This window comes from Salmo trutta, unplaced genomic scaffold (assembly GCF_901001165.1).
Source record: "Salmo trutta unplaced genomic scaffold, fSalTru1.1, whole genome shotgun sequence".
Lineage (NCBI taxonomy): Eukaryota > Metazoa > Chordata > Actinopteri > Salmoniformes > Salmonidae > Salmo > Salmo trutta.
The window spans coordinates 1,079,391-1,105,506 of record NW_021823509.1 but is presented as its reverse complement, the minus strand read 5'-3'; the positions used below and the strand labels follow the sequence as shown (position 1 = coordinate 1,105,506).

Here is a 26,116-nt window from a genome sequence, read left to right as displayed (position 1 = left end):
CAGGTGACCTATATGACTGGATACCTGAACAGGTGACCTATATGACTGATACCTGAACAGGTGACCTATATGACTGGATACCTGAACAGGTGACCTAGTATGAACAGGGGTATGGATACCGGAACAGGTGCCTGAACAGGTGACCTATATGACTGGGTACCTGAACAGGTGACCTATAGGACTGGATACCTGAACAGGTGACCTATATGACTGGATACCTGAACAGGTGACCTATATGACTGGATACCTGAACAGGTGACCTATATGACTGGATACCTGAACAGGTGGCCTATATGACTGCATACCTGAACAGGTGACCTATATGACTGGATACCTGAACAGGTGACCTATATGACTGGATACCTGAATAGGTGACCTATATGACTGGATACCTGAACAGGTGACCTATATGACTGGATACCTGAACAGGTGAGCTGTATGGCTGGATACCTGAACAGGTGACCTATATGACTGGGTACCTGAACAGGTGACCTATAGGACTGGATACCTGAACAGGTGACCTATATGACTGGATACCTGAACAGGTGACCTATATGACTGGGTACCTGAACAGGTGACCTATATGACTGGATACCTGAACAGGTGACCTATATGACTGGATACCTGAACAGGTGACCTATATGACTGGGTACCTGAACAGGTGACCTATATGACTGGATACCTGAACAGGTGACCTATATGACTGGATACCTGAACAGGTGACCTATATGACTGGATACCTGAACAGGTGACCTATATGACTGGGTACCTGAACAGGTGACCTATATGACTGGATACCTGAACAGGTGACCTATATGACTGGATACCTGAACAGGTGACCTATATGACTGGGTACCTGAACAGGTGACCTATATGACTGGATACCTGAACAGGTGACCTATATGACTGGGTACCTGAACAGGTGACCTATATAGACTGGATACCTGAACAGGTGACCTATATGACTGGGTACCTGAACAGGTGACCTATATGACTGGGTACCTGAACAGTGACCTATATGACTGGATACCTGAACAGGTGACCTATATGACTGGGTACCTGAACAGGTGACCTATATGACTGGATACCTGAACAGGTGACCTATATGACTGGGTACCTGAACAGGTGACCTATATGACTGGATACCTGAACAGGTGACCTATATGACTGGGTACCTGAACAGGTGACCTATATTACGGTACCTGGATACCTGAACAGGTGACCTATATGACTGGGTACCTGAACAGGTGACCTATATGACTGGGTACCTGAACAGGTGACCTATATGACTGGGTACCTGAACAGGTACCTATATGACTGGATACCTGAACAGGTGAACTATATGACTGGATACCTGAACAGTGACCTATATGACTGATACCTGAACAGGTGACCTATATGACTGGATACCTGAACAGGTGACCTATATGACTGGATACCTGAACAGGTGACCTATATGACTGGGTACCTGTACAGGTGACCTATATGACTGGGTACCTGAACAGGTGACCTATATGACTGGATACCTGAACAGGACCTATATGACTGGTACCTGAACAGGTGACCTATATGACTGGGTACCTGAACAGGTGACCTATATGACTGGATACCTGAACAGGTGACCTATATGACTGGGTACCTGAACAGGTGACCTATATGACTGGATACCTGAACAGGTGACCTATATGACTGGGTACCTGAACAGGTGACCTATATGACTGGATACCTGAACAGGTGACCTATATGACTGGGTACCTGAACAGGTGACCTATATGACTGGGTACCTGAACAGGTGACCTATATGACTGGGTACCTGAACAGGTGACCTATATGACTGGGTACCTGAACAGGTGACCTATATGACTGGATACCTGAACAGGTGAACTATATATGACTGGATGCCTGAACAGGTGACCTATATGACTGGATACCTGAACAGGTGACCTGTATGACTGGATACCTGAACAGGTGACCTATATGACTGGATACCTGAACAGGTGACCTATATGACTGGATACCTGAACAGGTGACCTATATGACTGGATACCTGAACAGGTGACCTACACGACTGGATACCTGAACAGGTGACCTATATGACTGGGTACCTCAACAGGTGACCTATATGACTGGATACCTGAACAGGTGACCTATATGACTGGATACCTGAACAGGTGACCTATATGACTGGATACCTGAACAGGTGAACTATATGACTGGATACCTGAACAGGTGACCTGTATGACTGGATACCTGAACAGGTGACCTGAATGACTGGATACCTGAACAGGTGACCTATACGACTGGATACCTGAACAGGTGACCTATACGACTGGATACCTGAACAGGTGACCTGTATGACAGGATACCTGAACAGGTGAACTGAATGACTGGGTACCTGAACAGGTGACCTGTATGACTGGGTACCTGAACAGGTGACCTGTATGACTGGATACCTGAACAGGTGACCTATATGACTGGGTACCTGAACAGGTGACCTATATGACTGTGTACCTGAACAGGTGACCTGTATGACTGGATACCTGAACAGGTGACCTATATGACTGGGTACCTGAACAGGAGACCTGTATGACTGGGTACCTGAACAGGTTACCTGTATGACTGGATACCTGAACAGGTGACCTATATGACTGGGTACCTGAACAGGTGAACTATATGACTGGGTACCTGAACAGGTGACCTGTATGACTGGGTACCTGAACAGGTGACCTGTATGACTGGGTACCTGAACAGGTGACCTATATGACTGGATACCTGAACAGGTGAACTATATGACTGGGTACCTGAACAGGTGAACTATATGACTGGGTACCTGAACAGGTGACTTGTATGACTGGGTACCTGAACAGGTGACCTGTATGACTGGGTACCTGAACAGGTGACCTATATGACTGGATACCTGAACAGGTGAACTATATGACTGGATACCTGAACAGGTGAACTATATGACTGGGTACCTGAACAGGTGAACTATATGACTGGGTACCTGAACAGGTGACCTGTATGACTGGGTACCTGAACAGGTGACCTGTATGACTGGATACCTGAACAGGTGACCTGTATGACTGGGTACCTGAACAGGTGACCTATATGACTGGATACCTGAACAGGTGAACTATATGACTGTGTACCTGAACAGGTGAACTATATGACTGGATACCTGAACAGGTGACCTATATGACTGGGTACCTGAACAGGTGACCTGTATGACTGGATACCTGAACAGGTGACCTGTATGACTGGATATCTGAACAGGTGACCTGTATGACTGGGTTAGAGTCCAGTGGATTTTCAGTTCAAAGTAGCTGCTCCTTGACAGCCGGTGGTAAAATAGGTTGACATTATTCTAGACACTGGAGCATTCAGATGATTAAGTACAGGAGTTCACCCACGGTCAGACTGCAAATCAATTATATTAAGGCTTGTTTTTCATCCTCTTCACTGCTACCCATCATATATCATTAAGAACACCAAGGTATTGTCTATGGACATGTGATCTAGCCAGTAACACACACACACACACACACACACACACACACACACACACACACACACACACACACACACACACACACACACACACACACACACACACAGTAATAAGTGACTGGGTGTTGATAACAAGTCTCTTCTCTTACAGTAATCTGAATCGACAGCACTTGGTTCACGTGAATTTAATTATAATCCAAGTTAAATTGCCTAATGGTAATTGACTCGTTCATTTGTAATTCTGTGTCTTTCCCGAGATCTTACAGAAGATGGCAGTATAGTACAATAATTTAGAAAAAAAGAGAGTCAGCGAGAAAGAGAAAGTGTGTGCATCTGTGTGTGCCTGTGTGTTTGAGAGAGCTAGGAAGAGAGAGAGAGAGAGAGAGAGAGAGAGAGAGAGAGAGAGAGAGAATGCTTTGCGAGGCACTCTCCGGAACCAAGATACACTAAGGCTCAATAGAGTCATTCATTCTACTGTAAATGAGACACTCACTTACTCACACACACACACAGTACAAGACACATGTTTATCTAGTGTGAGCATGTCGGTTTCTAAACCAATCGAATCGACCGATCCTGCTTGTTGACAGCCTATCCCCTGGGGTGTCTTTGACACGTCCACTTGATGACATGGTTCTTAAATCAATGACCAATAACATGCCAATCACCAATCAACCCTCTGGTTAGAAAAACACTCCACAGTGACTAAAACCACATGAATGGATGGATCTACAATCATCCCTTCATCCTTCCATCCTTCCATCCCTCCATTCCTGATGAGAAGTGAATTGAAAGAGGAGAGATGTGGAATGACTTGAATAATTTACAGTGCTTTGCCAACTCTGTTCGAGGTTTAGAATTCCCTTGTCCACTGGAAGTTCAAAAGGTCATAGCCACAACGACATAATACATGTAGTCTATTGCTCAGCCAGCAACAGCTACAAAATGACTAGCCTATTTGGGCAAACAGATTGCTATTTCTTTTTTCATTCAACCCCCTTACATAAAAGGGCAGACCAGACCAGCTTAATTTAAAAAATGTTTTACAAGAGACATACGATCAGTGAATGTATTATCTTTGTAAACAAACTCCATATGAATAAAAGTGAGGCCAATACCGTAGAGTTACAACAGGACACTGCAACTGTACAAAGGTTAACTGAAGAAGCCAACTCTCATTAACCCGTAAACTAAAATTTGACACGGTTTACGTAACTTCACTTATAAAATCTAATCTAATTCTTAGAAAACGTCCTCGGTCACCTTCCATCACTCTCCTTTTCCTATTGACCACAATTGGTTTCAGCTGTTTTTCCCCTTATTTCCCATTTTCCGTTACCGTTTTGTTTGTTAAATGGCTCAACAAGGGTATAAGCTTCTCGGTGAGCAGTTGTTTACGTATAAAGGCCAGGTGTTTCCCGTGGCAGACGCAGGAATTAACCACGGAATATATCCACAGCTTGGAACACTTGGAGATCAAGGACAGTGATGTTTTCCTTGTCACTTTCCCCAAATCAGGTGAGTAAATGATTGAAAAGTATTACTTTCACACTGACAGTAGCTACAGAGGTATGATAAACATGACTGGTGCTTGAACATCTATTACAAACTGAGCAGGTTGTAATTAAAGCATGAATGAGCCAACGTTCGCAGTAAACACATTAACAGCTGACTTTCAGCATTCTTATAGGGAAGATGTACACGGCACTTACACAAATGATGATTGGCTGAAAGAAATTGACAATAAGGAGATTGTGGGAGCTGTTTTGATTGACTTCAGTGCAGCTTTTGACAGTATCAATCATACTCGGCTGCTGACAAACGTGTTATGGCTTTACGTCCTCTGCTTTATAGTGGTTCGAGGGTTACCTGTCTAACAGAACACAGAGGGTGTTCTTTAATGGAAGCCTCTCCAACATGATCCAGGTAGAGTCGGGCATTCCCCACAAGACATGCCACCAGGGGTCTCTTCACAGTCTCCAAGTCCAGAACAGACTCTGGGAAAGGCCCAGTACTACATCGAACTATGAATACATGAACTACACCTCATGGGACAACGCGGAATGTGAAGAGACACACACACACGCATATGCACACACAAGCTAACACGCACTCTACACACCAGTACATTGTGATGTTGATATATTGTGGTATTATAAATGTTGCATTGTAGATATGTAGTGGTAGAGTAGTGGTGTAATAATGTGTTTGTTGTATTATGTCATTTTAAATTGTGATGTAAATGTCTTAATCTTGTTTGGACCCCAGGAAGAGTAGCTGCTGCCAAGACAGCAGCTAATGGGGATCCATAATACATATATAACAACAACAATTATAATAATATAACAATTTAACAATTTGTGGTAGGCTATTTCATCTCAAGCATATTGGTTAAAGTTTGCCATGCTTTGACAACAAACTGTACCAAAATGGACATGTACAGTATATCCCTTTCTACTTTGTTTCTTTCTTTCTTTCTTTCTTTCTTTCTTTCTTTCTTTCTCTCTCTCTCTCTCTCTCAGCCATATTTCCTTTGGACTGACAATATGATATTGGTTACAACAACACACATGGACACAGACATGGACCCGCAGACACAGGCACGCACTCATACACACAAACACATAGCCTGCGAGACACACATATCTGTTTTTGTTTTCTATTTTGGTATTTTAGCAAGTACAGAAGCCCATATGTTCCTCCAGCATGGCATCAGGTTTGAGTTAGGAACAAGAGGGTTACCTCTGAGCCACAGGGAAAAGCAGGAACACTGTATAATCAAGCGCAGCGCTAGTTCATACAGGGAACCCTTGTATTGGCTTCAGCCGTGCATCAGCGACGTTGCATCAGTCATATTCTACAAACACTTCCTACCTTAATATGGCGGTCTACTTAGCTGATCAGTTTTACTCACTCATGCTCTGCTGCCTCTACTGCTGTTGGGTGCTGGATAGCATTTGCTAGCAGGTAGCCTAGTGGTTAGAGCGTTGGACTAGTAACCGGAAGGTTGCTAGATCGAATCACTGAGCTGACAAGGTAAAAATCTGTAGTTCTGCCCCTGAACAAGGCAGTTAACCCACTGTTCCTAGGCTGTTATTGTAAATAATAATATGTTCTTAAACTGACTTGCCTAGTTAAATAAATATGCCACATTATCTTAACTACTATAATATACTGTACATGGCTACAGTATATAGCCTATCTACTATTTATCTGTGTTACCTGTGCTCATGTATGTAAGGTCAGTGTAATATTGGACAAAGGGATGGTACCTTGGACAGCGGCCTTATTGACAGAACCTGTGAGGTGTGGTTAGCTCTTCAGGACCTGCTGTTCTTTTCTCCCTCTCTCTATTTTTTGGGGGACAAACTACATTCACCTTCACTGCCACCTTTCTCTCTCACTCTCATGCTCTCTCTCTCTCCCTCCCCCTCCCCCTCCTTTCCCAGGTACAGTATGGACCCAGCGTATCATCACCCTGATGTTTGAGGATGATTTCCCAGAGGAGGCTAACCAGATCACCTTTGTGAGGATGCCCTGGCTGGAGATCCTGGAGAAGGGGAGGACCTACACCGAGAGGCCCTCTCCACGCCTCTTCTGCTCCCATCTACACCAGCATCTTATGCCCAAGGGCCTGCAGAAGAAGAAGGCCAAAGTGAGTGGGGTTAGATGGTTACACATACAGCATTATGCCTTCAGTGAGTTGGTTTAAATGGTAGTGAGTGGGGTTAGATGGTAGTGAGTGGGGTTATATGGTAGTGAGTGAGGTTAGATGGTAGTGAGTGGGGTTATATGGTAGTGAGTGGGGTTAGATGGTAGTGAGTGGGGTTAGATGGTAGTGAGTGGGGTTAGATGGTAGTGAGTGGGGTTAGATGGTAGTGAGTGGGGTTAGATGGTAGTGAGTGGGGTTAGATGGTAGTGAGTGGGGTTAGATGTAGTGAGTGGGGTTAGATGGTAGTGAGTGGGGTTAGATGGTAGTGAGTGGGGTTAGATGGTAGTGTTTGTGGTTAGATGGTAGTGAGTGGTGTTAGATGGTAGTGAGTGGGGTTAGATGGTAGTGTTTGTGGTTAGATGGTAGTGAGTGGGGTTAGATGGTAGTGAGTGGGGTTAGATGGTAGTGTTTGTGGTTAGATGGTAGTGAGGGGGGGTTAGATGGTAGTGAGTGGGGTTAGATGGTAGTGAGTGGGGTTAGATGGTAGTGAGTGGGGTTATATGGTAGTGAGTGGGGTTAGATGGTAGTGAGTGGGGTTAGATGGTAGTGAGTGGGGTTAGATGGTAGTGAGTGGGGTTAGATGGTAGTGAGTGGGGTTAGATGGTAGTGAGGGGGGTTATATGGTAGTGAGAGGGGTTAGATGGTAGTGAGTGGGGTTAGATGGTAGTGAGTGGGGTTATATGGTAGTGAGTGGGGTTAGATGGTAGTGAGTGGGGTTAGATGGTAGTGAGTGGGGTTAGATGGTAGTGAGTGGGGTTAGATGATAGTGAGTGGGGTTAGATGGTAGTGAGTGGGGTTAGATGGTAGTGAGTGGGGTTAGATGGTAGTGAGTGGGGTTAGATGGTAGTGAGTGGGGTTATATGGTAGTGAGTGGGGTTAGATGGTAGTGAGGGGGGTTAGATGGTAGTGAGGCGGGTTATATGGTAGTGAGTGGGGTTAGATGGTAGTGAGTGGGGTTAGATGGTAGTGAGTGTGGTTAGATGGTAGTGTTTGTGGTTAGATGGTAGTGAGTGGGGTTAGATGGTAGTGAGTGGGGTTAGATGGTAGTGTTTGTGGTTAGATGGTAGTGAGGGGGGTTAGATGGTAGTGAGTGGGGTTAGATGGTAGTGAGTGGGGTTTAGATGGTAGTGAGTGGGGTTAGATGGTAGTGAGTGGGGTTATATGGTAGTGAGTGGGGTTAGATGGTAGTGAGTGGGGTTAGACGGTAGTGAGTGGGGTTAGATGGTAGTGAGTGGGGTTAGATGGTAGTGAGTGGGGTTATATGGTAGTGAGTGGGGTTAGATGGTAGTGAGGGGGGTTAGATGGTAGTGAGGCGGGTTATATGGTAGTGAGTGGGGTTAGATGGTAGTGAGTGGGGTTAGATGGTAGTGAGTGTGGTTAGATGGTAGTGTTTGTGGTTAGATGGTAGTGAGTGGGGTTAGATGGTAGTGAGTGGGGTTAGATGGTAGTGTTTGTGGTTAGATGGTAGTGAGTGGGGTTAGATGGTAGTGAGTGGGGTTAGATGGTAGTGAGTGGGGTTAGATGGTAGTGAGTGGGGTTATATGGTAGTGAGTGGGGGTTAGATGGTAGTGAGTGGGGTTAGATGGTAGTGAGTGGGGTTAGATGGTAGTGAGTGGGGTTAGATGGTAGTGAGGGGGGTTATATGGTAGTGAGAGGGGTTAGATGGTAGTGAGTGGGGTTAGATGGTAGTGAGTGGGGTTATATGGTAGTGAGTGGGGTTAGATGGTAGTGAGTGGGGTTAGATGGTAGTGAGTGGGGTTAGATGGTAGTGAGTGAGGTTATATGGTAGTGAGTGAGGTTAGATGGTAGTGAGTGGGGTTATATGGTAGTGAGTGGGGTTAGATGGTAGTGAGTGGGGTTAGATGGTAGTGAGTGGGGTTAGATGGTAGTGAGTGGGGTTAGATGGTAGTGAGTGGGGTTATATGGTAGTGAGTGGGGTTAGATGGTAGTGAGTGGGGTTAGATGGTAGTGTTTGTGGTTAGATGGTAGTGAGTGGTGTTAGATGGTAGTGAGTGGGGTTAGATGGTAGTGTTTGTGGTTAGATGGTAGTGAGTGGGGTTAGATGGTAGTGAGTGGGGTTAGATGGTAGTGTGTGGGGTTAGATGGTAGTGAGGGGGGTTAGATGGTAGTGAGTGGGGTTAGATGGTAGTGAGTGGGGTTAGATGGTAGTGAGTGGGGTTATATGGTAGTGAGTGGGGTTATATGGTAGTGAGTGGGGTTAGATGGTAGTGAGTGGGGTTAGATGGTAGTGAGTGGGGTTAGATGGTAGTGAGTGGGGTTAGATGGTAGTGAGTGGGGTTAGATGGTAGTGAGGGGGGTTATATGGTAGTGCGTGGGGTTAGATGGTAGTGAGTGGGGGTTAGATGGTAGTGAGTGGGGTTAGATGTAGTGAGTGGGGTTAGATGATAGTGAGTGGGGTTAGATGGTAGTGAGTGGGGTTAGATGGTAGTGAGTGGGGTTAGATGGTAGTGAGTGGGGTTAGATGGTAGTGAGTGGGGTTATATGGTAGTGAGTGGGGTTAGATGGTAGTGAGGGGGGTTAGATGGTAGTGAGGCAGGTTATATGGTAGTGAGTGGGGTTAGATGGTAGTGAGTGGGGTTAGATGGTAGTGAGTGTGGTTAGATGGTAGTGTTTGTGGTTAGATGGTAGTGAGTGGGGTTAGATGGTAGTGAGTGGGGTTAGATGGTAGTGTTTGTGGTTAGATGGTAGTGAGGGGGGTTAGATGGTAGTGAGTGGGGTTAGATGGTAGTGAGTGGGGTTAGATGGTAGTGAGTGGGGTTAGATGGTAGTGAGTGGGGTTATATGGTAGTGAGTGGGGTTAGATGGTAGTGAGTGGGGTTAGACGGTAGTGAGTGGGGTTAGATGGTAGTGAGTGGGGTTAGATGGTAGTGAGTGGGGTTATATGGTAGTGAGTGGGGTTAGATGGTAGTGAGGGGGGTTAGATGGTAGTGAGGCGGGTTATATGGTAGTGAGTGGGGTTAGATGGTAGTGAGTGGGGTTAGATGGTAGTGAGTGTGGTTAGATGGTAGTGTTTGTGGTTAGATGGTAGTGAGTGGGGTTAGATGGTAGTGAGTGGGGTTAGATGGTAGTGTTTGTGGTTAGATGGTAGTGAGTGGGGTTAGATGGTAGTGAGTGGGGTTAGATGGTAGTGAGTGGGGTTAGATGGTAGTGAGTGGGGTTATATGGTAGTGAGTGGGGTTAGATGGTAGTGAGTGGGGTTAGATGGTAGTGAGTGGGGTTAGATGGTAGTGAGTGGGGTTAGATGGTAGTGAGGGGGGTTATATGGTAGTGAGAGGGGTTAGATGGTAGTGAGTGGGGGTTAGATGGTAGTGAGTGGGGTTATATGGTAGTGAGTGGGTTAGATGGTAGTGAGTGGGGTTAGATGGTAGTGAGTGGGGTTAGATGGTAGTGAGTGAGGTTATATGGTAGTGAGTGAGGTTAGATGGTAGTGAGTGGGGTTATATGGTAGTGAGTGGGGTTAGATGGTAGTGAGTGGGGTTAGATGGTAGTGAGTGGGGTTAGATGGTAGTGAGTGGGGTTAGATGGTAGTGAGTGGGGTTAGATGGTAGTGAGTGGGGTTAGATGGTAGTGTTTGTGGTTAGATGGTAGTGAGTGGTGTTAGATGGTAGTGAGTGGGGTTAGATGGTAGTGTTTGTGGTTAGATGGTAGTGAGTGGGGTTAGATGGTAGTGAGTGGGGTTAGATGGTAGTGTTTGTGGTTAGATGGTAGTGAGGGGGGTTAGATGGTAGTGAGTGGGGTTAGATGGTAGTGAGTGGGGTTAGATGGTAGTGAGTGGGGTTATATGGTAGTGAGTGGGGTTATATGGTAGTGAGTGGGGTTAGATGGTAGTGAGTGGGGTTAGATGGTAGTGAGTGGGGTTAGATGGTAGTGAGTGGGGTTAGATGGTAGTGAGGGGGGTTATATGGTAGTGAGAGGGGTTAGATGGTAGTGAGTGGGGTTAGATGGTAGTGAGTGGGGTTATATGGTAGTGAGTGGGGTTAGATGGTAGTGAGTGGGGTTAGATGGTAGTGAGTGGGGTTAGATGGTAGTGAGTGGGGTTAGATGATAGTGAGTGGGGTTAGATGGTAGTGAGTGGGGTTAGATGGTAGTGAGTGGGGTTAGATGGTAGTGAGTGGGGTTAGATGGTAGTGAGTGGGGTTATATGGTAGTGAGTGGGGTTAGATGGTAGTGCGGGGGGTTAGATGGTAGTGAGGCGGGTTATATGGTAGTGAGTGGGGTTAGATGGTAGTGAGTGGGGTTAGATGGTAGTGAGTGGGGTTAGATGGTAGTGAGTGTGGTTAGATGGTAGTGTTTGTGGTTAGATGGTAGTGAGTGGGGTTAGATGGTAGTGAGTGGGGTTAGATGGTAGTGAGTGGGGTTAGATGGTAGTGAGTGGGGTTAGATGGTAGTGAGGGGGGTTATATGGTAGTGAGTGGGGTTAGATGGTAGTGAGTGGGTTAGATGGTAGTGAGTGGGGTTATATGGTAGTGAGTGGGGTTAGATGGTAGTGAGTGGGTTAGATGGTAGTGAGTGGGGTTAGATGGTAGTGAGTGGGGTTAGATGATAGTGAGTGGGGTTAGATGGTAGTGAGTGGGGTTAGATGGTAGTGAGTGGGGTTAGATGGTAGTGAGTGGGGTTATATGGTAGTGATTGGGGTTAGATGGTAGTGAGTGGGGTTAGATGGTAGTGAGTGGGGTTAGATGGTAGTGAGGGGGGGTTAGATGGTAGTGAGGCGGGTTAGATGGTAGTGAGTGGGGTTAGATGGTAGTGAGTGGTTAGATGGTAGTGAGTGGGGTTAGATGGTAGTGAGTGGGGTTAGATGGTAGTGAGTGGGGTTAGATGATAGTGAGTGGGGTTAGATGGTAGTGAGTGTGGTTAGATGGTAGTGAGTGTGGTTAGATGGTAGTGAGTGGGGTTAGATGGTAGTGAGTGGGGTTATATGGTAGTGAGTGGGGTTAGATGGTAGTGAGTGGGGTTATATGGTAGTGAGTGGGGTTAGATGGTAGTGAGTGGGTTAGATGGTAGTGAGGGGGGTTATGGTAGTGAGAGGGGTTAGATGGTAGTGAGTGGGGTTAGATGGTAGTGAGTGGGGTTATATGGTAGTGAGTGGGGTTAGATGGTAGTGAGTGGGGTTAGATGGTAGTGAGTGGGGTTAGATGGTAGTGAGTGGGGTTAGATGATAGTGAGTGGGGTTAGATGGTAGTGAGTGGGGTTAGATGGTAGTGAGTGGGGTTAGATGGTAGTGAGTGGGGTTATATGGTAGTGAGTGGGGTTAGATGCTAGTGAGTGGGGTTAGATGGTAGTGAGTGGGGTTAGATGGTAGTGAGGGGGGTTAGATGGTAGTGAGGCGGGTTAGATGGTAGTGAGTGGGGTTAGATGGTAGTGAGTGTGGTTAGATGGTAGTGAGTGGGGTTAGATGGTAGTGAGTGGGGTTAGATGGTAGTGAGTGGGGTTAGATGATAGTGAGTGGGGTTAGATGGTAGTGAGTGTGGTTAGATGGTAGTGAGTGGGGTTAGATGGTAGTGAGGGGGGATAGATGGTTACACATACAGTACTATGCCTTCAGTCAGACAGGCACAGCAGTGAGGGGGAAAGCTAGAGAAATACACATACTTACAATGTACAAACACCTACAGGGACATATGCACACACTCTCTTAACACACTACACACTGTTAACCCTATATCACCCCTGTCTTCTCCGTAGACACTACACACTGTTAACCCTATATCACCCCTGTCTCCTCCATACACAGTACACACTGTTAACCCTATATCACCCCTGTCACTCCATACACACTGTTAACCCTATATCACCCTGTCTTTCCATACACACTGTTAACCCTATATCACCGCTGTCTCTCCATACACACTGTTAACTCTATTTCACTCCTGTCTCTTCCATACACACTACACACTGTTAAGCCTATATCACCCCTGTCTCCTCCATACACACTGTTAACCTTATATCACCCCTTTCTCCTCCATACACACTGTTAACCCTATATCACCCTGTCTCTCCATACACACTGTTAACCCTATATCACCGCTGTCTCTCCATACACACTGTTAACTCTATTTCACTCCTGTCTCTTCCATACACACTACACACTGTTAACCTTATATCACCCCTTTCTCCTCCATACACACTGTTAACCCTATATCACCCTGTCTCTCCATACACACTGTTAACCCTATATCACCTCTGTCTCTCCATACACACTGTTAACCCTATATCACTCCTGTCTCCTCCATACACACTGTTAACCCTATATCACCCTTTCTCCTCCATACACACTACACACTGTTAACCCTATATCACCCCTGTCTCCTCCATACACACTACATACTGTAAACCCTATATCACCCCGTCTCTCCATACACACTACACACTGTTAACCCTATATCACACCTGTCAACTCTATATCACTCCTTTCTCCTCCATACACACTGTTAACCCTATTTCACTCCTGTCTCCTCCGTACACACTATACACTGTTAACCCTATATCACCCTTTCTCTCCATACACACTGTTAACCTTTTACTGCAGTGGACTAAATCAGGGTCACACAGAGTGTTTCTTGGAAGTTTTAAACAAATCTACTTTGAAACAAAATAATTCACCTCACACACATGGTTATGGGCTTAAAAAAAGAAGACACCTGTACCATGTCAGATATAGAGTTGAAATGTATTCAATTTTGAGTTTGCATCCCAATACTACACTTTATATACATCACAGAAGACTGAAATATAACAAAATGATTTGACGTAAAAACATCGGATTTTCTGTGTTTTTCTTCATTATTTTTTAATGTTTTTTAATTATAAAATTATGAAAAATATGAATAACATTCCACCCATGAGGCCACTAGAGGGCACTTTTGGTCATTCAACTGCAGGAACTACTATATCTCCCCTATCTCCTCCATAGGTAATCTATGTGACCAGGTACCCTAAGGACATCATGGTCCTACTTCCACTTCTGTAAGTTCATGAAGCATCTGGACAGTCCAGAACACTATGACGAGATGCTGGACAAGTTTTTCTGTGGATGGAGTGAGTGCCACTAATCACCCTCCCTCCATCACATGGCACTTCTTTGGCCAAATTGGCTTCATCAGTGTAACACAGTATCATACAAAACCATAAGCTAATTAACAACTAACACACACTGACTAACACTTACTGTCTGCTGTCCTATGTGAACCCATCTCTTCAGTGCTTGGTGGCTGCTGGTTCGACCATGTCAGAGGATGGTACAACAACCAGGACAAATACAACATCATGTTCCTCAGCTATGAAGAGATGATCAAGGTAACATGACATTTACACTGATTAAAGCTATATGTACCACATGAATACCTACACCACTGCACTGACCTGTTATAAGATACAGTAGCCTACATCAATGATGCATCTGTTACTACTGCAACAAGTCGTGCAACAGATGTCGTTTTCTGAGTATTCCGGTGATTTTAAATCAACTTGAAACATCCAGCTGAAATAAACTTGAAACTTGACTGGTATAGCATCTACAGTGTTTATGGGAAAGGGGGATCCCTAATTAGTGTAACAATAATGCTAGTACGAGCTCGAACCCCGTCGCAGAGAGACACAGCAAGCAGAGGTAAGGGAACTTTTACTTAGAGTCTTAACAGAAACAAGGCAACCGCACAAGAGCACACTAATAACACATGAGACCTAAGCAAAGATACAGGCCAACTGAGGAACCTAAATAACAAGGCAACCAGGTGAACAGAGAAGGTAATTAAACACAGTGAACCCAATAAGTAATAATCAGGGTAACCTGGAAACTAGAAAACAGGGTAAAGGTGCCCTCCAGCGGTAACCTAAGGAAACAACAATCAAATAACACAGAAACTGTGACAATTAGTTGTACAATATAATGCATTCAGCTGAAATGTGTCTTCCACATTTAACCCAACCATTCTGAATCAGAGAGGTACAGGGGGCTGCCTTAATCGACATCCACGGCACCCAGGGAGCAATTGTTGTTGGGGTTAACTGCCTTGCCCAGGGCCGGAACAACAGATTTTTACCTTGTCGGCTCAGGGATTCGATCCAGCAACCTTTCAGTAATCTCAGTTACTGGCCCAATGCTCCTACCCACTTGGCTAATTGCCAGTTTCTGGGTACTGGCATAATAATAATATTTTAGGTATTTTTTTCACATCACAAATATACTGAACAAAAATATAAACGCAACATGTAACAATTTCAAAGATTTTACTGAGTTACAGGAAATCAGTAAATTATAAGGAAATCAGTCAATTTAAATAAATTCATTAGGCCCTAATCTATGGATTTCACATGACTGGGCAGGGGTGCTGCCTTGGAGGGCATAGGCCCACCCACTTGGTAGCAAGGCCCAGACAGAAATACTCCTTAGTAACCCCCCCCCCCCAACAATCCCAGATGTAGAGATCCTGGGCTGACGTGGTTACACGTGGTCTGCAGTTGTGAGGCCGGTTGGAAGTACTGCCAAATTCTCTAAAATGGCGTTGGAGGCAGCTTATTGTAGAGAATTGAACATTCAATTCTCTGGAAACAGCTCTGGTGAACATTCCTGCAGTCACCATGCCAATTGCAGGCTCCCTCAACGCTTGAGACATCTATAGCATTGCGCTGTGTGACAAAACTGCACATTTTAAAGTGGCCTTTTATTGTCCCCAGCACAAGGTGAACCTGTGTAATGATCATGCTGTTTAATTAACTTCTTAAAATGCCACACCTGTCAGATGGATGGATTATCTTGGCAAAATATAAATGCTCACTAACAGGGATGTAAACAAATGTATGCACAAAATTTGAGAGAAATAAGCTTTTTGTACGTATGGAAGATTTCTGGGATTTTTTTATTTCAGCTCATGAAACATGGGACCATCACTACAAATGGTGGGTTTATATTTTTGTTCATTTCCATGACATATTGGTTTTCTTCCATGTGTCCTGCTACAACAGGCCCTGAGATCGGTGGTAGTGCGTCTGGCTGAGTTTGTCGGGAAGAGCCTGTCTGATGCAGATATAGACAACATAGTGGAGAAAGTCACCTTCAATAATATGAAGATGACAAGGCCAACTATGAGTTCTTGCCTGACAACGTCAAAGACAAGAACAAGGGGAAGTTCCTACGCAAAGGTGAGAAAAATAAGAAATGTTTAGAGGCTTTATTGTTGAAATTGATACATGAAAAACATGAGTATAGGTTTTTACGGGTATCGTGGGGGGTGGGGGCAGAAAAGAGAGGGGGTGTATTTAAGGAGGTTTATAGAACTTCCAGTCAGAAAGTGAGCCCCCTAGACCCCCTTCCAGTGTCAATGTATCTGAAATACATCAAGCATAGCTTTATCTATAGCATAGCTTTATCTATAGCATAGCTTTATCTATAGCATAGCTTTATCTATAGCACAGCTTTATCTATAGCATAGCTTTATCTATAGCACAGCTTTATCTTTAGCATAGCTTTATCGGCAGGTAGCCTAGAGGTTAGCGCGTTGGGCCAGTAACCGAAAGGTTGCTAGATCGAATCACTGAGCTGACAAGGTAAAAATCTGTTGTTCTGCCCCTGAACAAGGCAGTTAAGCCACTGTTCCTAGGCTGTCATTGTAAATAAGAATTTGTTCTTAACTGACTTGCCTAGTTAAATAAAGGTAAAATAAAAATATTCTGTCTCTCAGGTACCATAGGATACTGGAAGAACTCGTTGACGGTGGCCCAGAGTGAACGCTTTAACCAGATTTATCAGGAGAGGATGAAGGACCTATCTCTCAACTTCATCTGGGACATCACAGAGCTTCAAGGCTGATACAGACACATATGCCAGCATCCGCTCACACACAGTGGTGGTTCTAGCTTGTATGGCTCCTTGGGCGTCCCTTCAGCCCCCCCCCCCCCCCCCCCCCCAAAAGAAAAGCAGCATTCTGCACTAACTGTAATTTTTATTCAGACATTTGGAACAACACAAATAAATAATTATAACATTTAAAACTATATTAAATACTAAAATACTAAAATAAGACTCATAAATATCAAAAAGAATGAACAAAGACAAATAGAAACAAATTGTACTATATAAATACAATTAAAAAAGAGAATTGAATTATTACACTATTATCCTATTGCTAACAAAAAACACACAAATAAAACTAAATCACACAAATCCTATATCACACAAATACACAAATAGAATAGCACACTTATAAAGAAGAGAACCTGATTATTACACTATTGAACTTCAAACAAGAAACACACACAACTAAATTGCACAACTAATTGCACAACTAATTGCATAACTAATTGCATTAGTACTGTACAAAGTTAGAGGTGCTCTATTTGATAGATACCCCCCTCCCCCTACCTCTGGCTTCTAGTGGGGAGACCTGAGGTCAACCTACCCCCATCCCCCTACCTCTGGCTTCTAGTGGGGAGACCTGAGGTCAACCTACCCCCGCTCCCCCTACCTCTGGCTTCCAGTGGGGAGACCTGAGGTCAACCTACCCCCGCTCCCCCTACCTCTGGCTTCCAGTGGGGAGACCTGAGGTCAACCTACCCCCGCTCCCCCTACCTCTGGCTTCCAGTGGGGAGACCTGAGGTCAACCTACCCCCGCTCCCCCTACCTCTGGCTTCTAGTGGGGAGACCTGAGGTCAACCTACCCCCGTCCCCCTACCTCTGGCTTCTAGTGGGGAGACCTGAGGTCAACCTACCCCCGCTCCCCCTACCTCTGGCTTCCAGTGGGGAGACCTGAGGTCAACCTACCCCCATCCCCCTACCTCTGTCTTCCGGTGGGGAGACCTGAGGTCAACCTACCCCCACTCCCCCTACCTCTGGCTTCCAGTGGGGAGACCTGAGGTCAACCTACCCCCACTCCCCCTACCTCTGGCTTCCAGTGGGGAGACCTGAGGTCAACATACCCCCATCCCCCTACCTCTGTCTTCTAGTGGGAGACCTGAGGTCAACATACCCCCGCTCCCCCTACCTCTGTCTTCCAGTGGGGAGACCTGAGGTCAACATACCCCCGCTCCCCCTACCTCTGTCTTCCAGTGGGGAGACCTGAGGTCAACCTACCCCCGCTCCCCCTACCTCTGGCTTCTAGTGGGGAGACCTGAGGTCAACCTACCCCCGCTCCCCCTACCTCTGGCTTCCAGTGGGGAGACCTGAGGTCAACCTACCCCCGCTCCCCCTACCTCTGGCTTCTAGTGGGGAGACCTGAGGTCAACCTTATTCCGCTCCCCCTACCTCTGTCTTCTAGTGGGGAGACCTGAGGTCAACCTTATTCCGCTCCCCCCTACCTCTGTCTTATAGTGGGGAGACCTGAGGTCAACCTACCCCCGCTCCCCCTACCTCTGTCTTCTAGTGGGGAGACCTGAGGTCAACCTACCCCCGCTCCCCCTACCTCTGGCTTCCAGTGGGGAGACCTGAGGTCAACCTACCCCCGCTCCCCCTACCTCTGGCTTCCAGTGGGGAGACCTGAGGTCAACCTACCCCCGCTCCCCCTACCTCTGGCTTCTCGTGGGGAGACCTGAGGTCAACCTACCCCCGTCCCCCTACCTCTGGCTTCCAGTGGGGAGACCTGAGGTCATCCTTCACCCGCTCCCCCTACCTCTGGCTTCCAGTGGGGAGACCTAAGGTCAACCTACCCCCGTCCCCCTACCTCTGGCTTCCAGTGGGGAGACCTGAGGTCAACTTACCCCCGCCCCCTACCTCTGGCTTCTAGTGGGGAGACCTGAGGTCAACATACCCCCGTCCCCCTACCTCTGGCTTCCAGTGGGGAGACCTGAGGTCAACCTACCCCCGCTCCCCCTACCTCTGGCTTCCAGTGGGGAGACCTAAGGTCAACCTACCCCCGTTCCCCCTACCTCTGGCTTCCAGTAGGGAGACCTGAGGTCAACATACCCCCGCTCCCCCTACCTCTGTCTTCCAGTGGGGAGACCTGAGGTCAACCTACACCCGCTCCCCCTACCTCTGGCTTCCAGTAGGGAGACCTGAGGTCAACCTACCCCCGCTCCCCCTACCTCTGGCTTCCAGTGGGGAGACCTGAGGTCAACCTACACCCGCTCCCCCTACCTCTGGCTTCTAGTGGGGAGACCTGATGTTAACCTACCCCCGTTCCCCCTACCTCTGGCTTCCAGTGGGGAGACCTGAGGTCAACCTACCCCCGCTCCCCCTACCTCTGGCTTCCAGTGGGGAGACCTGAGGTCAACATACCCACGCTCCCCCTACCTCTGGCTTCTAGTGGGGAGACCTGAGGTCAACCTACCCCCGCCCTACCTCTGGCTTCCAGTGGGGAGACCTGAGGTCAACCTACCCCCGCTCCCCCTACCTCTGGCTTCCAGTGGGGAGACCTGAGGTCAACTTACCCCCGCCCCTACCTCTGGCTTCCCAGGCAGTAGCCTGCCTAGCTCACAAACTAGCATCAGGGCCCCCACTCCGACAAGGTTAATTGACCCACGGTCCCACACGGTGACATGATATCATTGACGTGATGTGCAAATGAGTGATAGAAAACCGATCGCGCAAATGTCACTATTCGCAATATTATTATTTTTATTTTTATTTTGGGCAGGCGCCCCATGCCGCCCCCGGCAAGATACCGCCCTGGGTGGCTGCCCATGTCACCTATGCCTAAATCCACCGCTGCATACACATATACTTTCTCTCTCACACACACACACACATAGTCTCTCTCTCTCTCTCACACACACACACACACACACACGCACATACTCTCTCTCTCACACACACACACACACACATACTCTCTCTCTCTCTCTCACACACACACACACACACACATACTCTCTCTCTCCAACACACACACACCTTAAATATTATTTCCATGAACTGTTAAATTGAGTTCCACAAATATCCTACTCTTTTAATAATGTGAATAAAAATGAAATATATTCATTTAATTAAAAGACTCATGCAAATATAATCGGTATTATTTACTTCATTACATTAAAATGGAATATTGTGGTAACTTGTGTTTGTGTCTGTTATTATTGTAGACTATAGGTTATTATTCGTTTATTATGGGGAATTACTGTATTATAAGCAATAATCTGTATGCGCCTTCATTATTATTATGTATTGTGCGTTTATTATGGTGAATTAGGTAGTTGAAGTCATACGGTAAAGGGAGACGGGTTGACGTCAGGGTTTGTATTTACATGGATCCCTAAAACGCTTTCTGATGTAGTCTAATCTCGTAACTAGCTCCCGTATGGAATGGATGACCTATCGGAAGCCTAGGCTATTCCTGTAAGACCTGAGCGCTCCCCGTCACATACACAAACAACCAACCGGGAATCACCGGGAATCAGGGAGTGCCTTTTTTGGTTTCTTTTCTTTTACGGAGAAATAGTCTACAGAGGCTCGAGAGGGAGAACATACGAAAACTCCTCGCCGATATGGCAGAGGCGAATATCTCGGTAACGGAGAGCCAGTTCAGGTGCCCTATTTGCCTGGATATCTTGAAGGATCCGGTGTCCATTCCGTGCGGACACACCTACTGCATGGCATGCATGAACTGTTATTGGGACCAAACCGACCTTGGTCACTACAGTTGTCCGCAATGTCGGGAAGAGTTCATACCTCGACCTGTGCTACGGCGGAACACGGTGCTACAAGAGGTAGTGGACAAACTCAAACTGAACGAACTGGCTACGGCGCCGGAGTTGTATCAATGCGGCGTAGGGGACGTTCCGTGCGACTTCTGCCCGGTTCAGAACAAACTGAAAGCGCTCAAGTCGTGTCTGGTGTGCTTGGCGTCTTTCTGCGAGCTCCACGTCTTGCCGCATCGCGACGTGGGGACGTTGCGGCGGCATAAACTTGTTGCCGCGGTGGAGAGCTTGGCGGAAAGGCTGTGCGCGCAGCACCGTTTAGGCCTGGAGCAGTGCGGCGACGGGGGCGATGCGGTGGAGTGGAGCGGCGACTGTGTGCTGTGCGAGTCTGACCAAGAGGACCTGCACAGCATCGACGAGCAAAGGGCGCGGAAACAGGTAGTAATAATAATCATAATACATGGGACTTATCTAGCGCTTTTCAAGGACCTTTACAATTTTGCAACACCTTCTCATCACTCTGGTGGTTAAAACTGATTAAAAACAAAGTTCTTTCCTGAAAACACTTGTTGATCTTTCCACCTTGGGGTACAAACTGTTAGCCTGGTCCCAGACGTGTTTGTGCTCTTGCCAACTCCATTACACATTGCCAAGCCGAACATTGTTGGCATGACAATGAGAGTCAAAGAGTTGGCACCCTAGTATGTCTATGTTTGGCACAAAACATGTCTGTACTCTGCAGGCTAACAAACTGCCACTATCCCTAACAACTGAATAGAGGATAAATAACCTATGCAATATGGCAGCCTATGAATATGATTGATTGTGACAGATGACATCCCTCTGCACCAGTTTGATGCAGGTTAGTTAGGTCACTGGGAAACACCCCACTGTGCCTCCTCTACTGTGGGCAGGCTATACTATCTGGGGTATCTCTCCCATACCAGGGGAGAAGCAGGTAGGTGCTGTAGGTGTATGTCACTAATGGGGCTATAGTGTTGCTATGCCACTAATGCTGCTCTACTCATAGAGACTGGAGCACTGCTGACCAAGATTCATTGTCCACTATATAAGTATATGCAATATACACTGAGTGTGCAAACCATTAGGAACATGTTCTTTCCATGACATAGACTGACCAGGTGAATCCAGGTAAAAGCTATGATCCCTTATTGATGTCACTTCAATCAGTGTAGATGAAAGGGAGGAGACAGGTTAAAGAAGGATTTTTAAGCCTTGAGACAATTGAGACATGGATTGTGTATGTGTGACATTCAGAGGGTGAATGGGCAAGACAAAAGACAGGAGTGCCTTTGAACGGGGTGTGGTACTAAGTGCCACACCAGTTTGAGTGTGTCAAGAACTGCAACACTGCTGGGTTTTTCACGCTTTCCCGTGTGTATCAAGAATGGTCCACCGAAAGGACATCCAGCCAACTTGACACAACTGTGGGAAGCATTGGAGTCAACATGGACCAGCATCCCTGTGAAACGTTTTCGACACTTTGTAATCCATGTCCTGACGAATTAAGGTTGTTCTGAGGGCAAAAGGGAGTGCAACTCAATATTAGGGAGGTGTCGTATGTCAAGGTGAGTCGATCATTTGTTTCCCTTTCCCCTACCCCTTCTTTCCATCTCTCTCTCTCTCTCTCTCTCTTTCTCTCTTCTCTCTTCTCTCTTCTCTCTCTCTCTTCTCTCTCTCTCTCTCTCTCTCTCTCTCTCTCTCTCTCTCTCTCTCTCTCTCTCTCTCTCTCAGGTTCAGTTGCAGGATTCTCAGAGGTCAGTACAGGGAAGGATAAGGAGTAGAGAGAGGGAGCTGGGAGAGTTTCAACAGAGCATAGAGGCCGTCAAGGTGGGGTTCACACACACACACACACACACACACACACACACACACACACACAGAGAGAGAGAGTGACACAGAAACACAAAGCAGAGTGAATAGTAATCAGATTAAAAGGCTTTTAGTGCGGAGTCAGACTGCAGTACAGACAGTCGCCCCGGAACATAAAACTGCTGCTATCTGGAAGTTTACTTTATTCATTAAACCATTTAAAAAACAAGCACACATAAAACTAGAATAAGCCATACATGCACATGAGTAAAATCTGGAGGATAACACACAATAAAGTCTGGGACTTATTTCCATTGTTAAATCCTGTAGGATAACACACAATAAAGTCTGGGACTTATTTCCATTGTTAAATCCTGTAGGATAACACATAACTCATTTCCATTGTGGTCCTCTTGAAACAAGATGGCGAGGCAAGATCCAACACAGTTGCACACAAAAGGGGAGAACCGTTCTACAGATGTAGGATTTGAATTTGATCACTCTGTTGCAGGATAACTTTCCTGCAATGTAGGACATTTAAAACGTGTAGTGTATTTGAGGTTTAAAAAGTCTTATGACGATAGTAATTTCCACTCTGAAAATTCAGACTTGATTTTCCCTTACAAAACATGTATCTGTGACGTGGTGAGGCTGGACCCAGGTGCTGAGAAGAGACCAGACGAGGAATCGGTGGTTAAGGATAAACATAATACTTTACTGAGATACGGTAGCCGCAGGATCACAGTACACTTGAAAAAACAACAAACACTAAGTCTCAAAAACTCACTCAGGAAACAACCACACATGGTAAACAATTCAAGCTTCAGCAAAGGACAACAGAAAGCACAGCTCTTTTAACAGGGACTCATAATGAGTAAATAAGACGCCGGAGTGTCGTTAATGTCTCTTGGTTGGTCTCTGCCACCCTCTGGTGACAGGTGGAACCATGACAGTATCAACCCTTACAAAAATGTCCATTCATTATCATTTACATACTAATTCACATTTCATGTTGCTGCAGGATTATTTTCCTGCTGTAGCAAACTGTCCGTGGGTCAAATTAAGGTCCTACATCTTTATTGTCTGGCCATGTTGTTGCTCGCTGTCAAGAGCAAGCCAGTCAAGCCAGGCTACCGTTCTGCCCTCTCTATTCCCCTGGCATTGACAAATAAAAGTACATTTCAGCCATATGGTTTGAAATAAAATAAAATAATCAATGAAACCAACATTATTTAAATGTAAATGTTTACTTTCTTGGTGCTTATTACTGAAGAAAACTTTGCTCCTTTACTTTCCTTCATTTGGTGTCCCTTCTCCCCACTCCTTACCTAGGCATCAGCTGCATTAGCCCTGGAGGACAGCAATACCCTGTTTGTGGACCTGGCCCTCCGCCTGGAGAGGACCAGGGGGGAGGTGAGGGCCAGGCTGGAAGCCTGGGAGAGAACTGTCCTGGGCAGGGCAGAGAGAGAGCTGGAGACCCTGGAGAGAGAACTGGAGGAGCTGCGGAGGAGAGACCAGGAAATGGGCCAGCTACTGACGGAGGATAATGCTCAGTTCTTACAGGTGGGGGGGAGAGACTGAAGGGAGAGAAGGAAGAGTAGAAGAAGAGAAGAAACATCGAGGAATTGGTGGGAAAAGGGAGGGATAATTGAGAGAAAGAAAAACTGGATGCCAGCTGAAAAATAAAGGAGAGAGAATTATTAATGAGGAAGAGATGGAGAGGGATACAAAGAAATATTAATGAGGAAGAGATGGAGAGGGCTACAAAGAAATATTAATGAGGAAGAGATGGAGAGGGCTACAAAGAAATATTAATGAGGAAGAGATGGAGAGGGCTACAAAAAATAATGCAGTCAAAACAGACAGAGTAAAAGGAAGACAGTGAGACAAACAGCCTAAACCAGGAGAGAGAGAGAGAGAGAGAGAGAGAGAGAGAGAGAGAGAGAGAGAGAGAGAGAGAGAGAGAGATAGAGGGACGAACAGTGACATGATAAAAATGCTCCACTCATCACCCCTCTTTCCTCCCTCCCTCCCTCTCTCCTCCCTCTCTCCCTCTCTCCTCCATCCCTCCCTCTCTCCTCCATCCATCCCTCCTTCCCTCTCTCTCTCCATCCCCAGGCGGCTTCCCTGCTGTGTGTCCTCCCGCCCACTGGGCGGCACCCCCGAGCCCCTCTCATCCTCCCTGCAGAAGGCTTCAGTGCAGCCCGCAGAGCTCTGTCCCACCTCAGGGCCCGCATGGAGGAACTCTGTAGAGAGGAAGTGGACAAGATCAGCCGCGCAGGTGGAGGGAGTAAAGACACACACATACACAGAGAGACACACATACACAATGAGACACACACACACACACACACACACACTGGTTTATACTCAAACACACACAACTGCATGCTGTTTTCACAGCTATGCTCTCAGAGACTCCAATAATGCATCTCAAATGACAATGTGTGATGTCACAATGTGACACACTTTTGTACCTCTCTGTAGTGAACGAGAGCTCCTCTGTCTGTCACATGTCTGGTGGAGAGTGTTTGAAAGGTAAGCCCAGAGAAACAGGACACAAACACAAACGCACACAGATACACACACACACACACACACACACACACACACACACACACACACACACACACACACACAGCTCTCTCAGGGTCACCTCTGTGGTGTGTGTTTCTCATCTAAGACTCAGGCTTAAGGGTGAACATGTCTGGCCAGGGATGTTAGTTGAATCGTTTTCTGTAACTTCTGATATGATTCATTTGGATGGAATGTAACACTGATTCCTCTTTGTCTCATTCTCTACCTCCCTCCCCCTCTCACCTCTCTCTTTTTCTTTCTATTTCTGTCCCTCGCCTCCTTACTCCTTACCCCCTCTTCCTTCTTTCTTCTCTCTCTCTCTCTCTCTCTCTCTCTCTCTCTCTCTCTCTCTCTCTCTCTCTCTCTCTCTTTCCGTAGCAGTGCCTGCATCGTTTCCTCTCTCCCCTCTCTCTCTCCAGCCTTCGGACCAGAGGATGAGAGTATCCTTCCTCAGGTGTAAGTACTGACACACACACACACACACATAAAACACACACAGCAGCCTTCCTGAGGTGTAAGTACTGACACACACTCACACACATAAACACACACACAGCAGCCTTCCTGAGGTGTAAGTACTACCCACGATACACCTTGTCAGCCTGACGATGCCACCGGTATACCTTATCACTGTGGCGATGCTGCCCTGGTCGCGTGGTATCTCGAGATGACCTTGTTTTCACACCCTGCCCTGTCCTATGACAACCACGCCATCCCTTCACCACACACACACACACACACACACACACACACTCACACACACACACACACCCTGCCCTGTCCTATGACAACCACGCCATCCCTTCACCACACACACACTGACACTCACACACACACACACACACACACACCCTGCCCTGTCCTATGACAACCACGACATCCCTTCACCCCACACACACA

The 26,116-nt window shown here is 46.5% G+C and overlaps 1 protein-coding gene and 1 pseudogene across 2 annotated transcripts; both read left to right on the top strand.

The window, feature by feature from the left end:
* Nucleotides 1-4,798: 4,798 nt before the first annotated feature.
* On the top strand, nt 4,799-17,068 carry LOC115191208 (amine sulfotransferase-like; annotated as a pseudogene).
* Nucleotides 17,069-20,418: 3,350 nt separating this feature from the next.
* On the top strand, nt 20,419-25,966 carry LOC115191204 (E3 ubiquitin-protein ligase TRIM47). 2 transcript variants are annotated; one of them, XM_029749144.1, is made up of 6 exons: nt 20,419-21,244; nt 22,562-22,657; nt 23,972-24,202; nt 24,758-24,920; nt 25,127-25,177; nt 25,598-25,966. In XM_029749144.1, the coding sequence occupies exons 1-6, from the start codon at nt 20,654-20,656 to the stop codon at nt 25,681-25,683; spliced, it is 1,218 nt and encodes a 405-aa protein (XP_029605004.1). In that variant the 5' UTR covers nt 20,419-20,653; the 3' UTR covers nt 25,684-25,966. The 2 variants fall into 2 exon arrangements, with proteins under 2 accessions (XP_029605004.1, XP_029605003.1); XM_029749143.1 differs by having other exon boundaries at nt 25,595-25,966.
* The last annotated feature ends 150 nt before the right edge of the window (nt 25,967-26,116 follow it).